The 16,297-nt window shown below is 41.4% G+C and overlaps 1 protein-coding gene across 3 annotated transcripts in view; it reads left to right on the forward strand.

The window, feature by feature from the left end:
• The window catches only part of LOC306982264 (calmodulin-binding transcription activator 1-like), a 181,373-nt gene that overhangs the window by 136,215 nt on the left and 28,861 nt on the right, over nucleotides 1-16,297 (forward strand). For all 3 annotated transcript variants that reach the window (XM_079582132.1, XM_079582133.1, XM_079582134.1), the window contains exons 7-8: nucleotides 4,337-4,490; nucleotides 13,244-13,521. In XM_079582132.1, coding sequence (XP_079438258.1) covers nucleotides 4,337-4,490; nucleotides 13,244-13,521 — 432 coding nt within the window. The remainder of the gene's footprint in view (nucleotides 1-4,336; nucleotides 4,491-13,243; nucleotides 13,522-16,297) is intronic.

Below are 16,297 nucleotides of genomic sequence, written 5' to 3' on the forward strand. Positions count from 1 at the left end.
ATCCTAAGGCTAAGGAAGGGTTGTCCTAAAACCGTTTCATGATGACCGGGCTCAGAGTAGCCATACCAGCCTCAACCCAAGGGATGCAAATATATACTGTACTGCAACAAACAGATGCTATGTGTGTATGACTGTAGTTTTTTTTGTTCTTGCAGAGCCTCCAAAGCCTGCATTGAAGCTCCATTAGCCACAATAATGAACGTAGACTTGTAGGCCTTTGCAAAGTGACACAAACACACTGAGTTGAATTAGTAATCCCGCGTCTCTAGTAAAAAAAACAAGTTCTGGTAACACTGTACATTACGGGCCGGTAAGTCCTTGGTACTTACAGAGGTAGTTCTAGATACTTATCATGTGCTTACGGTGGTACTTACAGTGATACAGTGGTAATTCTAGGTACTTATGGTGGTACTTACAGTGGTACTTACGGTGGTACTTATGGTGGTACTTACAGTGATACTTATGGTGGTACTTGCAGTGGTTCTTACAATGGTACTCATGGTGGTACTTACAGTAGTAAATTCTAGTAATAATAGTGGTACTTCTAGGTGCTTATTGTGGTACTTAAAGGACACTATAGTGAGAATTACCAGGTATGTACTTCTAGATACAGTGGTAACTCTTAGTAATGAAGGTTGTACTTCTTTTTTCCCTCATGCTGATTTATGTTGTTTTATATCAATTAAAAAGTCAATTAAAGTACCAAAGTAAATAGAAGTACAACCTTCATTACTAAGAGCATTACCACTGTATCTCTTAGTAATGAGAGATACAGTGGTAACTCTGTGTCTCCTTAACCCTAATCCTAACCCTAATTACTAGTAATTACCACTTTTAGTACCACAATAAGTACCTAGAATTACTACTGTAAGTACCACTGTAAGTACCACAATAAGTACCACAATAAGTACCACTGCAAGTACCACTGTAAGTACCACAATAAGTACCACTGTCACTGTACTAGCAATTACCACTGTAATTACCACTGTAGGTACCATGGACTTACCGGCCCGTAATGTAAAGTGTTACCCAAGTTCTTTTTAGAGAATGGTAAACAGGTTTGCGTTTAGTCACACCAGATAAGGCAACTGCGCCTCCTCATCAATAGAGTTCAGATGTGGCATCCCACAAGGACCAGCCCTCGGCCCTCTTCTCTTCCCCGATGACACGGTGTAGCATAGCCAGTTAGACCTTTTGATATTCTGTACAGACACAGATGGTCTGGGGCCTGGCGTCATCTCTGCGAATTAACAAAGAAAAAAAAACACACAAAAAAACAGACTGACCAGGCTAGCATATCCCAAGATGACAATGCTAAGATTCGCCGGGATCAAGTTAATGAAAGAGGACAAGCTGGAGATGTCATTTTCCCACAGGGTTTAGCCACCACAGAGTCCAAACCACAGCACTATTTGGATAAAAAAAAAGTAACTTAATTAATGTTAGATTCTGCTAATGTTGCTGCAATTTTGAGTGCCACCCTACGTCTGCTTTTTGTCTCAAGCACTACAGCTTCGGAAATGGTTTTGAATTCATTACTTCCAGTTTTTATCTGCCACATTAAGCCTTTCATACCACACGAAATCGGGAAATCTTTTATCCAGGTCTACATCAGGACTGCACAAGGTCTTAAAGCAGTACTAAGTAACTTGTTTACCTTAATAAATCCTTTCCGTAGTCCCTGTGGGGGTGATACAAGTGTTTATGGGATGATTGGGGGGTCTTTCATCATGTTAGAGGCTAACATGCTAACGGGCAAAGCTAACTGCGGGCTAGCGTCACTTTAAACAGTATTTACAGCCAAGTTTGAGTGAAAAAAAATATTTCCATTGTGTAATTGGATGCACAGTAACCCTCTCTCCCTTCGCCTTTCCTGTCAGCGTAGGATTTACTCTCCCAAGACAATTGAGGTGACCGAGCCTTCTCAGTGGCGGCCCCGAAACTTTGGAACAGCCTTCCTGTACATGTGCGCCCGGCTCAGTCTGTAGAGGAGTTTAAAACCAAATTAAAAACTCATCTTTTTGCTTTGGCCTTCGGTTCCATGTAGACCAGACACCGTTTGTGCCTTTATATATGACCTGTGTTTAACTTTTATTGTGTTTATTGTACATATTGTTACTGTTCTTGTGCAGCACTTTGGTCGACTATGGTTGTTTTTAAATGTGCTTTATAAATAAAATTGACATTGACATTGACAATTAATAAGTAAAAAAAATCGTAACTTGCTACTACACCTGTAGTTGCGCTCATGGCCTCTAGGGGGAAGAGTTACTTAGTACTGCTTTAAAGAAACAAAGCCCAAGCTAGGTCCGAAAGCTAACCGAACCGCTAAATCCAAGAGTTGCATGTTTGTGGAGGTGTTGTGCGGGTTCCGTGGTCAGTTCATTTGTACGTCACCGCAGTCCTCTCTCTCGTGCAGACCCCGGAGCCTGTGCTAAATGTTTAATACAGAGGAGCTCCTCACCTGTCTGTGTCACGCACCTGTCCAACTCCAGAGTGGAAAAACACACGCGCAACGGCCGCCTGATTCGGCACACCAGCTAAAAACAAAACTGGTTGCAAAAACATTATCGGGAGCAGGGGTTGGTAAGTGTGCTGAATGACGACATGATTTATTTCCGTAATAAAAATACATTTGTGGGCCAAGCCTCCCACGCTGACCACTTTTCACCTATTGTACATCATATGCTGCCTTTACTAGTGTGTCAACTAGCTTCACAGATAGCGAACAGTCTCCAATAAAATTCCAGGAAGCGTCTTGCTGTATTTGGTGTTGTTTTACTGAAGCACTGTAAAACTGTAACATACAGAAACACTAAGGGTCCATATTACAATCTCATTTGGTGGAAAATATAAAATAAGTAGCTCAGAGATAACAAAAAACAAAAAACAATCTCATTTGCGAGCGATTAGCACGATGCTAACATACATGGGAAAACCCATAGGGATGCTAACGAAATTAGCGCCTAATTTATACTTGGAAATCACGAATCGGAAACTTACTAAAACTACTAAATTTGGTGTCTAATGGAAGCTAACGTCAATAGAGTTCGGGAATGTGACGTCATATCGCTAAGCATTATGGGATTAGCAGCAATTGTAGATTAATGGAGATTTTAAAAGTGAAAATACTGGAGTTATTGTTCACATTAAAACACTTGGAGACCACAGTGAGTTAGATGTATTTACCAGCAGTCACTCAGCAGCTAACGGAGCTGTTCCACGGCTTTTTTCTCCACTTTTTATACTGTTTTTAGCTAATGTTAGTCAATGGAAATGTATGCTAACAGCTGCAAAGATGGCGGATCTCCGTGGTAACTGTGGACTTTCTCGAACTCAGCTATTTGTGTAGAGCCAAATTGAAAGGTACAGGCTGGAACACTGGAGTTTAGAGAGACTGCTTTCAATGCTTGGAACATTACTGAACTACGGAAGCATAAAGAGGACAAAATAGACAAAACTCAAAACAGTTCCCACAAGGGGGCAGTACAAGGGGTCCGCAGGTTCTCCCAGGTTATTTTTAAACACTTTCAGTATTTGTTGAGTACCTTAACAGTTGTTTAGATCTCTGTTTTGGTGTAATTATATTGCTCTAACTCATCTTGGAGGACCAGGAAATAAACGACGCCACAGCGAATACGTGCTGTAATCAAAGCTAAAGGCGCTACAACCGAATACCAAAGTGTGTGACCTTTTTTTTTGTGGGCCTGCTATCACTCTTTGGGTCAGGCAGTGTGGTTTGAATGCGGTGTTATAAAGTGAGTAGTGATTATGTGATTGGACACATGGTCACGGAGGCGTCACAGATTTGCTTTCCCTCACCCAGCCTCCTGGTCGGGAAACACTGCAATGCACAATCATCGTTTTTTTTTTAGTAAATATTTGATTCTGGATTGGGTCGGAATTCCAATAATTGGAAGCAAAATGCCTGGCACGGAGAGGCTCACACCCTTAAAGTGCGGAGAAAGTGTGTTTTATCTCTTCCCGCAGCTCCGAGAGAGAGGACAGAGAGGGAAGGTAGAGTGATGAGTGGAGAGTGTTGTTAAATCTTTTATGGAGGTGAGAGAAGCGTATCTGACACGCCAAGTCTGACCTCCTCCTCGACCTACACTCTCTCTCCCTCTGTTCCTCCCCCCTCTTTCTCTGCTCTCCTCTCGAAACATGAAAGGCGTTCTCAGGGTTTTGGTTTCGTAACTGCGGGCTCTGATAAGAGACAAAGAGGAGCGTTTTCTGGCATTACCGCAACAGAGCCAGCCATACAAGTTGAATAAGCACTGCCTTTTGATTTGTTCTGATGGGAGGTTCTCTCATGTGCGTGTGTTTGTTGTGGTTCCAGAACCCCGACATCGTGCTGGTGCACTACCTGAACGTCCCCGCGGTGGACGACAGCGGAAAGCCCTGTGGCCCCGTGCTCTGCTCCATCAACACGGACCGGAAGGAGTGGGCCAAATGGAGCAAGGAGGAGCTCATCGGGCAGCTCAAACCCATGTGTGAGTGTGTTGTTGTGACGACCACGCAGGCGTGCCACACACTGACCGGAGAGCCTTCTCCTCTTCTTCTTCTTCTTCTCCTCCTCCTCTTCTCCTCCTCCTCTCCTCCTCCTCCTCCTCTCCTCCTCCTCTTCTTCTTCTTCTTCTCCTCCTCCTCTTCTCCTCCTCCTCCTCTCCTCCTCCTCTTCTTCTTCTTCTCCTCCTCTTCTCCTCCTCCTCCTCTTCCTCTCCTCCTCCTCTTCTCCTCCTCCTCCTCCTCCTCCTCCTCTTCTCCTCCTCCTCCTCTTCCTCTCCTCCTCCTCTTCTCCTCCTCCTCTCCTCCTCCTCTTCCTCTCCTCCTCCTCTTCTCCTCCTCCTCCTCTTCCTCTCCTCCTCCTCTTCTCCTCCTCCTCTTCTCCTCCTCCTCTCCTCCTCCTCTTCCTCTCCTCCTCCTCTTCTCCTCCTCCTCCTCTTCCTCTCCTCCTCCTCTTCTCCTCCTCCTCTTCTCCTCCTCCTCTCCTCCTCCTCTTCCTCTTCTCCTCCTCCTCCTCTTCCTCTCCTCCTCCTCTTCTCCTCCTCTTCTTCTTCTCCTCCTCCTCCTCTCCCCCTCCTCCTCTTCTTCTTCTTCTTCTCCTCCTCCTCCTCTCCTCTTCTCCTCCTCTTCTTCTTCTCCTCCTCCTCCTCCTCTTCTCCTCCTCCTCCTCTCCTCCTCCTCTTCTCCTCCTCCTCTTCTCCTCCTCTTCTTCTTCTTCTCCTCCTCCTCCCCTCCTCCTCCTCCTCTTCTTCTTCTTCTTCTTCTTCAAAGCCACACTGCGTAGAATTTCACCCAATAAATAAAATTCAAATACAAGCATTTATTTTATGACAGATATTTTCACCATTGAAAAATACCTCATAAATGTACAAACAAACATCTCTGAGTCTCACCCCTCCTGAGGTGTGACTGTAAACTTCACTGGGAGTGGGTGCGTCTCCAGCTCGTCTCCATGGAGATGTGACGAAAGGCAGTGGAATATGAGGTTTAAACCGGTTAGTTTCTCATCCAAGTCCATTCTTTTATTACACACTGCAGGAACAGCATTATCGGTGTCATTAGAAGCGTGTTTTGTTTTGCAGCAACAGTATAGTCCAAAATGTTACACAGTGTACCTTTAAGGGGAGGATAAAGATGGCCTTAACCTTTGCGCTGCTATTTAGTGTTTATGAACTATATTATTCAGTAAACTAGTCAACCGTGTGATATCAGTGTCGGGGTTTAAACCATTACCAAGTGCACAGGATAGAGGTCAACCTTTGGAGTTATGTACTAGAGGTTGATTGATATTTGGCCGATATATTGAGCCGATTTTTGGGGTATTTTACAAAATCGGCCAATATCATGTCGCTAAAAGGCCGACATCTTCCGAATTGAAAGAGACTGGAAAGAGCTCAGTCACATTTTTAAAATGATCCCTCCCACAACTCCCTCGACACATTGAGAAACATTGCGGTGGAAATCGGTCCCAAGTTCGTACCCTAACCCTACTTTGCATATGCGGATCATTTTGGAACCATCAGACAGAGAGACTTACCCTTTTTTGTCATCTTATCAGTCGACCTCTGGTACAAAACTTCAAAAACAGCTCTTTAGGTCAAAGACATGAATATGAACATGCAATCATATAGAGCAGTGGTTCTCAACCTGGGGGGGGGGGGGGGGATTTGGGGGGTCGCCAGATCATGTAGATAAAATATACATCCTTTTTTTAGCGTCTATTGTAATATTTTATGGTCGCATGTGTGCTATTTTACCAGAGTGCCATTATATGTTCGGAATTTGATTAATTTTATTTAAACCTTTAGCTTTTTTCTTTGTTTACTAAGAATTATGTAGGCTAAAGTTCCGATTTCTCGCGGTGTGACCCGGGCGGGGGGTCACGAACCCTTTTAATTGTTATAATGGGGGTCGCGGCTTCAAAAGGTTGAGAACCACTGATATAGAGAGCACCATTACACATTCTGGAAGTAGGATGATGGAAACACTACAAAAATATGGGGCTGCAGATGGAAATTAGCAATAGCCAAATCAGTACAAAGCCTCTTTTCTTTCGTAGGATGAATGTATCTGTAAACAGTTCCTGACAAATAATTTCTTGCTGTTGCTTTTCACATTCATCAACTGAAACGTTTTGGAAACACTACCTCGGTCTGTGAAATGAAGTGGTGCTGAGATGTTTTTTTTCGAACAGAACAGAAGCTGCTCTTGTTATCCAGCGGTTTCACGTTGTACTTAACAAACACGTTGCTTATTTGGGTCACGGCTCGTCGTCCTAAGGTGATGGAGGGTCCCGGATCCCTGCTCTAGCATATGAGAGCTACACTATGCTTTACTGTGTGCGGCCCCATGCTGCCACCTACAGGCCGTTTCTGCCTCTGCCTCTGTACTCCATCAAACAGGCCCGGCATCCATAATTCATTCATCACATGCACCTCATCAATTCATCCACTTGTGAAGGGCAAAGCCACCGTCCGCCATCAAAACGATCACCCATCCCTTTGTGCCCAGAGGAAATCATAGACTCTAAGCGAGTATTTCATTGTAGATTTAAGTATTGTTTGGATTAGTGGCTCTTAAAATCTTCTATCATGTGTCATTCCCAGGGGCGGACTGGCCACATGTCCATTCTGGAAGAGCACAGAAGGGCCACCGGTCCCGCCTTAACCGAGCTTTACCCGAATCTAAAAGCTAAAAAGAAAAGCATCAAATTAGCGACGAAAAAGAGGATGAAAAGAAAACAAAAATGTGCCGGAAAAGCAACACGAAAAGTGACGAAAAATGTGATGAAAAGTCAAGGAAAACACGACAACAAAGCGACGAAAAGGCCACAAAAACACAACAAAAAAATGATAGAAAAAACGTGACAAAAACACAACAAAAAATAATAGAAAAAACGTGACAAAAAATGATAGGAAAAAAACGTGACAAAAACACAACAAAAAATGATAGAAAAAACGTGACAAAAAATGATAGAAAAAACGTGACAAAAACACAACAAAAAATGATAGAAAAAACGTGACAAAAACACAACAAAAAATGATAGAAGAATCGTGACAAAAACACAACAAAAAATGATGGAAAAAACGTGACGAAAACACAACAAAAGATGATAGAAAAAACGTGACAAAAACACAACAAAAAATGATAGAAGAATCGTGACAAAAACACAACAAAAAATGATAGAAAAAACGTGACAAAAACACAACAAAAAATGATAGAAAAAACGTGACAAAAACACAACAAAAAATGATAGAAGAATCGTGACAAAAACACAACAAAGAATGATAGGAAAAAACGTGACAAAAACACAACAAAGAATGATAGGAAAAAACGTGACAAAAACACAACAAAAAATGTTGGGAAAAAACGTGACAAAAACGCAACAAAAAATGATAGAAAAAACGTGACAAAAACACAACAAAAAAATGATAGAAAAAAACGTGACAAAAACACAACAAAAAATGATAGAAAAAACGTGACAAAAACACAACAAAAAATGATAGAAAAAACGTGACAAAAACACAACAAAAAATGATGGAAAAAACGTGACAAAAACACAACAAAAAATGATAGAAAAAACGTGACAAAAACACAACAAAAAATGATAGAAAAAACGTGACAAAAACACAACAAAAAATGATGGAAAAAACGTGACAAAAACACAACAAAAAATGATGGAAAAAACGTGACAAAAACACAACAAAAAATGTTGGGAAAAAACGTGACAAAAACGCAACAAAAAATGATAGAAAAAACGTGACAAAAACACAACAAAAAATGATAGAAAAAACGTGACAAAAACGCAACAAAAAATGATAGAAAAAACGTGACAAAAACACAACAAAAAATGATGGAAAAAACGTGACAAAAACACAACAAAAAATGATAGGAAAAAACGTGACAAAAACACAACAAAAAATGTTGGGAAAAAACGTGACAAAAACGCAACAAAAAATGATAGAAAAAACGTGACAAAAACACAACAAAAAAATGATAGAAAAAAACGTGACAAAAACACAACAAAAAATGATAGAAAAAACGTGACAAAAACACAACAAAAAAATGATAGAAAAAAACGTGACAAAAACGCAACAAAAAATGATAGAAAAAACGTGACAAAAACACAACAAAAAAATGATAGAAAAAAACGTGTCAAAAACACAACAAAAAATGATTGAAAAAACGTGACAAAAACACAACAAAAAATGATCGAAAAAACGTGACAAAAACACAACAAAAAATGATAGAAAAAACATGACAAAAACACAACAAAAAATGATAGAAAAAACATGACAAAAACACAACAAAAAAATGATAGAAAAAACGTGACAAAAACACAACAAAAAAATGATAGAAAAAACGTGACAAAAACACAACAAAAAATGATAGAAAAAAAACGTGACAAAAACACAACAAAAAATGATAGAAAAAACGTGACAAAAACACAACAAACACTAGGTGTGTTTAAGATGAGCGAGGCGCTGCAGGCGGCTGCAGGCGAGCGGTGCATGCCGGTCAGAACCGCTCTGACGTCACCTGTGCGACGGTGCCCGTATTCTCGTGAGACCGAGGCGGCTGGAGCGCCTTGGGTAGGCGAGCGAAGTTGCTTTTCTCCGCCTCGCTCGGCTGGCTGAACTACAAAGGCCAAAGGGATTGTGGGAAATGAAGTGCCGTAAACACGTTCGCTGACAGAGGACTGACAGATGATTGGATATGAGTTGTGTTTAGATCAGAGACGTGTTGCTCTGACGCTCCGCAGCTCCTGCCTCCTTTTTTCTCATCACCAAGATCTACTTAAATCTGCAGAAATGCTTCAGAGTCTTCATTTATGACAGAAAGTGCCCGTGTGTTCAACATATGGCCTGCATTTTAAATAAGCATAAGTTTATTATTCTAATCCTAAACTGTAGGAGGAGAGTCTGTTATTTTAGCTGTAGTGATGGGGCGTCTGTCTGGTGTGAGGGAGAAGCAGAAATGTGTCACAAACTTTTAAAATAGTTTTATTCCCAAACTCTTTCTAACAAACGCGAGACGCTGCGTGATCTGAGGCTCCTCTCTGTTCTCGGGGCTGAGATGTGTCTGCCTTGATTAGAGGCGCCTTTCTCCGCCCTCTGACGCCACCGCCTGGTCTCGTCTGGAATCGAGGCGAGGCGCACTTCATCTTAAACACACCTAATGATAGAAAAAACGTGACAAAAAATGATAGAAAAAAAACGTGACAAAAACACAACAAAAAATGATAGAAAAAACGTGACACAAACACAACAAAAAATGATAGAAAAAACGTGACAAAAAATGATAGAAAAAACGTGACACAAACACAACAAAAAATGATAGAAAAAACGTGACACAAACACAACAAAAAATGATAGAAAAAACGTGACAAAAAATGATAGAAAAAACGTGACAAAAACACAACAAACAATGATAGAAAAAACGTGACACAAACACAACAAAAAATGATAGAAAAAACGTGACAAAAACACAACAAAAAGCCACAAAAAAAGTCATGAAAAAAACCCAAAAAAAGAGGTTAAAAATTGTGGCGACTTGACAAAAAGTTTCAATCACTCTTGTAGGTCTTCACTTTCAAGTGAGGCGTTACACTGTTGCTCTCCAGTCGAGAAGCTTTTAGATTTGGGTAAAGCCAAACTGGAGAAAATGCTCTTGGTTAAGGCGGGTGGTAAGTGGCACAATTACGCTAATTTGGGCCAGGCTGGTCAGAGTCCAGGGCTGTTTTTAAGTCCCAGTCTGCCCCTGGCCATTCCCAACGTAATATAACGCGACCAGACTGGGGCGGCCCAAACCGAAACGAGGACACCGGATTTACGGGCAGAAAAAAGTGAATGGAAGTTGTTTGTAAATGAAGCGACCGCTGGGGCCGTTTAAGATTATGTGCGGCGATATACCGGGGAGCGGGAAGAGTTCTCCGACCGGCCATATTTCTCTGTTGTGGCCCTGTTGTGTCACTGGGCTGAGGGAGGGAGGAGAGGACGGGGACACACAGCTGTGGAGAGAGGGCGGGAGGGACACCCGATCAGAAGACGAGCCAGAACTAAGAAAAGTCGCCCTTTGACTGGCTACATTTATATTCCCGGGCATTTTGGGTAATTAGGTAATTTAGAAATCCATTCCTCACAGATGTTTTTAGGTCTAAAAATGAGGACATGTCTGGGAAAATGAGGACATCTTGTGTAATGTTTTTAAACCTCCATTGGATTCGTTGCGTGTGGCTACGCTAGTTCCGGCGAAGAAGCACCAGTAGCAAGGCCGTGGGAACCCAGGGTGCTGAGGGCGCTGCAGCACCCCCTGGCGGATAGTTTGTGAACTGCAGGCAATATTAACCCCTTAACTCCCACCTGAACCGAGCACATTTTCTCCAGCTTTACCCCCAGTCCAAAAGCTTCTGGAAAAAAGGTGTGAAAATAGCAACAAAACTGAGACGAAAACAAGGATGAAAATGTGAGAAAAGTGAGAAAACATTGACGAAAAAGTGACCAAAACATTTACAAAAAATGGACAAAAATTTGACAAAGAAGGGAGAAAAATTGAGGAAAAAATGGATGAAAAAGTGCTAAGAATTTGACCAAAAAAATGCGAATAATTTGACAAAAAAGTCACAAAAAAGTCACAAAGGTTTGACAAAAATGAGACGCAAAAAAAGTGATGGAAAAAAATCTGATTTGAGGAAACAATTTGAGTCTAGTTTCAGTCGACTAAAATTGCAACATGTTCATATTTTTGTATTTATTTGGTTTTATTCATTATATTATTGCATGTAGGGACAAACTCTCCGGCCTTTATAAACTTAGACATCTCCTGCACTGAAGTATTTACACCCTACATTAAGTATTTAACACTTGGTAAGTATCATCTGCCAGGAACTCACTGCTCTGTCATCGAGGAACGAGTCTGACCTCATCTGCATGGGAAATGAATAGGACATGTGAACTACTGGCACGCACAACTTCAGGAAGTAGTGTACCCACATTTATGCATTACGCACTTTAAGGGCCAGATCTTCTGCCTGGCACAAGGACAGCACTGCTCCAAGCACGATGGTCGGCTTCCATGTGGCACAGCTGTTGCACTATGTGTAGCTAGAGGGAGTGGCTTATTAAAAAAAAGAGGTCGACTGAGGCCTGGTGTATTACAGGCAGCACTGAGAGCTCTCGCAGGTCAAACTATAAGCTTTATTTATCCCGTCATGGATTAAACAATGTCCGTGTCCCGAGAGAAAGGGATGTCTCCGCGGTCGGTAGTCACGCACTTGCCTGTAATTGTGTTAACGCGATCAAAACAAAAACACATATTCACCCCCAACAACCCCTCTCCCTGGACAGTCCACCGGTTGTGGAGTCTGATTGGAGGAAATGGCTGTTCTACACAACATCGCCATTGGCCATAGATACAGACGGCATCTCTGGAATCGCCCATATATGGTCATTTTTGAAAACAGTTAAGGGGGAAAACAATTTTGAAAAAATCTAAACTTTCTCTAATTATTCAAAAACTACTGTAACAAATGCTGAAACATGAATATAGTTTCTACTAAATAAAGAAACAAAGACATGGAGAGGAGCAAAGTGGTTCAATAGCCCATAAATACATGAATAACGGAGAATGCTAACATGATGCTACATGTTAGCATAGATACAGACGGCCTCTCGTCATAGAAGGGGGCGTGGCTTCGCCGAGGGGGAAAATAGAATGTTTAGAGAAACACAATTGTTCACTCTTTTTAGCCATTTTCTGGTGGAATATGAACTTATTTATCACATACAAATAAAGTCAAGTGAAAATCGGGCCCATATGGATATTTTCTCACAGCAGATCGTTCAGTAGAAGTGAAAAAACGGCAGTTGTCGCAAGCGCTAGCTAACCGTTAGCATTAGCCCGATGCTAACATGTAGCATCCTGTTAGCATTCTCCGTTATTTATGTATTTATGGGCAGTTGAACCACTTTGCTCCTCTCCATGTCTTTGTATCATTATTTAGTAGAAACTATATTCATAATTCAGCATTTGTTAAAGTACTTTTTGAATAATTAGAAAACATTTACATTTTTTCAAAATAGTTTTCCCCCTTAACTGTTTTCAAAAATGACCATATATGGGTGATTCCAGAGATGCCTTCTGTATCTATCGGGCTAATGCTAACGGTTAGCTAGCGCTTGCTACAACTGCCGTTTTTTCACTTCTACTGAACAATCTGCTGTGAGAAAATATCCATATGGGCCCGATTTACACCTGACTTTATTTATGTGATAAATAAGTTCATATTCCACCAGAAAATGGCTAAAAAGAGTGAAAAATTGTGTTTCTCTAAAGATTCTATTTTCCCCCTCGGCGAAGCCACGCCCCCTTCTATGACGAGATGCCGTCTGTATCTATGGGTGTTTGTCCACCCCACTTACTTCCCACTTAAATGCGCCAAGTCCGCAGTGTTAAGATCTCAAAGTGTGCTCCTACTAAGCCCAAAAAGTTATGCTATAGTCTGTGTTTAGAAACATAGGATTGGGCCCATAATCTTCTACTGCGCTCTCTAAGTAAATATATGCTTGGAGTAAACCATAGCTACACCTGTGCCTTACAAACACAAAGGAAACAAACTCATTCCTAACTTTGCCAAAGCTTTCCCAACATCCCAATCCTTCACAATGATGCCGCTATATGTCACGCTAACAGCAGCTAGTGGACGGCTAAATCCGATCTTTCCCGCCGTGTTTTTTGGCAGGTGCCGGGAGCAGCCTGCATCAGAAGTGCTCGAGCGTGAAGCAGCGGATCCTCTCGTCGAAGCAGGAGCCGGGGGCCGGCGGCGGCGGCGGCCTGGACAAGGCGGACGAGGCGGACGGGAGCGAGGTCCAGAACAGCGACGTCTCCGAGGGGCAGACGGAGAACACGGGCACGGCGGTCAGGAGCCGCGCGTCCGACCGGAGGAACGGCCGCATCCCCAAGCCCTCGCTCCTCCCCCAGAGCAGCATGGAGGTGTCGTCCTCCACCAACAACGCCCAGGTTCACCGCTGTTCCTTCTCTCACCTCTTTTCGCTTAGGATGTGTAGATTACTAAATTAACAATATGCTAGAAAAGAAATCAGGTGGGAAGATATTTTAGTTAGGGGGCGCTGAGGGACAAAATTTACCCCCAAAATATTTCTTCTGTGCATAAATCCTATTTATTAACCTTTTAACGCCCGCCTGAACCGAGAGCATTTTCTCCAGTTCAGCTTTACCCAAATCCTGTAGGCCAGTGTAACGCCTCATTTGAAAGACCTGCAAAACTAAATTGATCTTTTTCCTCACATCAGATTTTTTTTCTAATTTTTGTCAAATTTTCGTCAAATTATTCGCAATTTTTTTGTCAAATTCTTGTCACTTTTTCGTCCATTTTTTCTCAATTTTTCGTCAGATTTTTCTCACTTTTTTGTCAATTTTGTCAATTTTTCGTCAAATTATTCGCATTTTTTTGTCAAATTCTTATAACTTTTTCGTCCATTTTCTCTAAATTTTTTGTCAAATTTTTCTAAATTTTTCGTCAAATTTTTCTCACTTTTTTGTCCATTTTTGTCACTTTTTTGTCACTTTTTTGTCACTTTTTTCTCAATTTTTCGTCAATTTTTTCTCAATTTTTCGTCAGATTTTTCTCACTTTTTTCTCAATTTTGTCAATTTTTTGTCACTTTTTGTACATTTTTTGTCACTTTTTGTAATTTTTTTGTCACTTTTTTGTCAAATTATTAACATTTTTTTGTCAAATTCTTATCACTTTTTCGTCCATTTTCTCTAAATTTTTCGTCAAATTTTTCTCACTTTTTTGTCCATTTTTTGTCCATTTTTGTCATTTTTTCCTCAATGTTTTCTCACTTTTTTCACATTTTCATCCTTGTTTTCGTCTCAGTTTTGTCGCTATTTTCACACCTTTTTTCCAGAAGCTTTTGGACTGGGGTAAAGCTGGAGAAAATGTGCTCGGTTCAGGTGGGAGTTAAGGGGTTAATATTGCCTGCAGTTCACAAACTATCCACCAGGGGGTGCTGCAGCGCCCTCAGCACCCTGGGTTCCCACGGCCTTGAGGTATAGTGCCTTTTAATTCAACTTAGTGAGTTGCGAGAGGAACTAAACTCCAAGCCAACTTTTTTTCTGCTGAAACCCTGACATTTGTAACGTTTTAATGGTGATCTGCAGTGGAGGATGAAGATGTTGGCTTTCAGGCATTACATCCACACAGCATCAGGCGAGTGTGTCGTTAGCATTTACCGTGGGAGAATCTAGCCACACGGCAACATCCTGTGTTTCTCCAGCGCTACTGTTCCTCCAGCCTGGTTTCTCCCACTCGGCTGCTCATTTCTAACTGCAAATGTGGGCAGTTAGTTTAGTTGGTCTTTGTCCTTATTCAGATTTACTCAACTTTGCTTAAATCCTGTATCTCACTTTTTTTTTCTTATTTTCAAATCGAAGAAAGCACGGCACCTGATTTATTTATTTTTTCTCGTAGGCCTAATGGATGGTTCATTGGAAACAAAGGCCGCGTCTGAAACCATCAAATTATATCCTCTAAGCACTAACATTAGCAACTAACTCCTTAACCTTTCATGGGGTCGACTGTTAGATCTATGCAGTTAGTGAACTAGAGCTTCAGCAGCATTTGAACAATCCGTCCGTCCTTAAACAGGGGAAAGGGAAGTGACATCACCAACAGCTGTTTTTCTTCTTCTTTAAAGTTATTGGTGGAGTGCAGGCCAAACAAAAGTGCATGTCGCCCCCTAGTGTACAGTGTCCTACAACAACATAGTGTCCAAACAAAGACATTTAAGGAGAAAAATAAATCCAAATGATCCAAACATTTCCCTTTAGTCTTATTTTATTTCAACAGCTGTTTCTTAAAGCGACAGCAGCAAATGATCCATGTGGCTTAAGTTTCTACTAAATGAAAACAAAAGCATTTAATCTGTTGAATCACTCGAGGGTGGGGCGAGGGGGGTGGGGGGGTTTGACTCAGTGGCTTATGGGATGGCACATAGCTCCTAATCACCGGTTAGTTAGCACTAGAGGTCCCTATGCTAAAGTGGCTATGATAGTTAGCATCAGAGGTCCCTATGCTAAAGTGGCTATGATAGTTAGCATCAGAGGAGCCTATGCTAAAGTGGCTATGATAGTTAGCATCAAGGCTCCTTTTCCTAGCTACTTCCTAACTGACAGACCAATTCGGAAGCATCTTGTCATGGCGGACGCTGACGCACATCCGGTTTGCCGTAAGAGCTCTTACCAATCTGCTCGTTTCGGACGCAGCAAAATACTTTTTGGGGAAAAACTCTGTGCATCTAATTACAAAGCATTTGTATCAATTTCATAAACTTGCTAGCTAGTTTTCTAGCCTTTCTGTGACAATGACCCTGAAGTGACCCTGTGAATTGTGCAGAATTAGGATACTGCAAATATGTTTACGAAAGTAGGAATGAGTTTAAACCACAACTTACATTTAGTGGCTTCCTGTTTCATTTTTTGTCATAGAAAAATCGGATATAGGACCTTTAAGTTGTGTTTATGAGCACATTCACTTCTTTCTGAGGGCAGAGGGACATGTTAATGTTTACTGTTAGCCTGCACAAGAGCATCAGTTTTGTTTTGTTCTTTTGGGGGGGGAGTATTTTACTGCTCTTCCTAACTTGCAGGCACTATATATGTTTTTGTATAAATTTAGTTTTGTCTCCTCCTTTAGTATATTGTAAACTCAGACATTTGAGTGAAAACTATCCATCCCATTACAAAGCAATTGTAGTTACTGACAGGCTATA

The sequence above is a fragment of the Gobius niger genome, assembly GCF_951799975.1.
Source record: "Gobius niger genome assembly, chromosome: 24".
Lineage (NCBI taxonomy): Eukaryota > Metazoa > Chordata > Actinopteri > Gobiiformes > Gobiidae > Gobius > Gobius niger.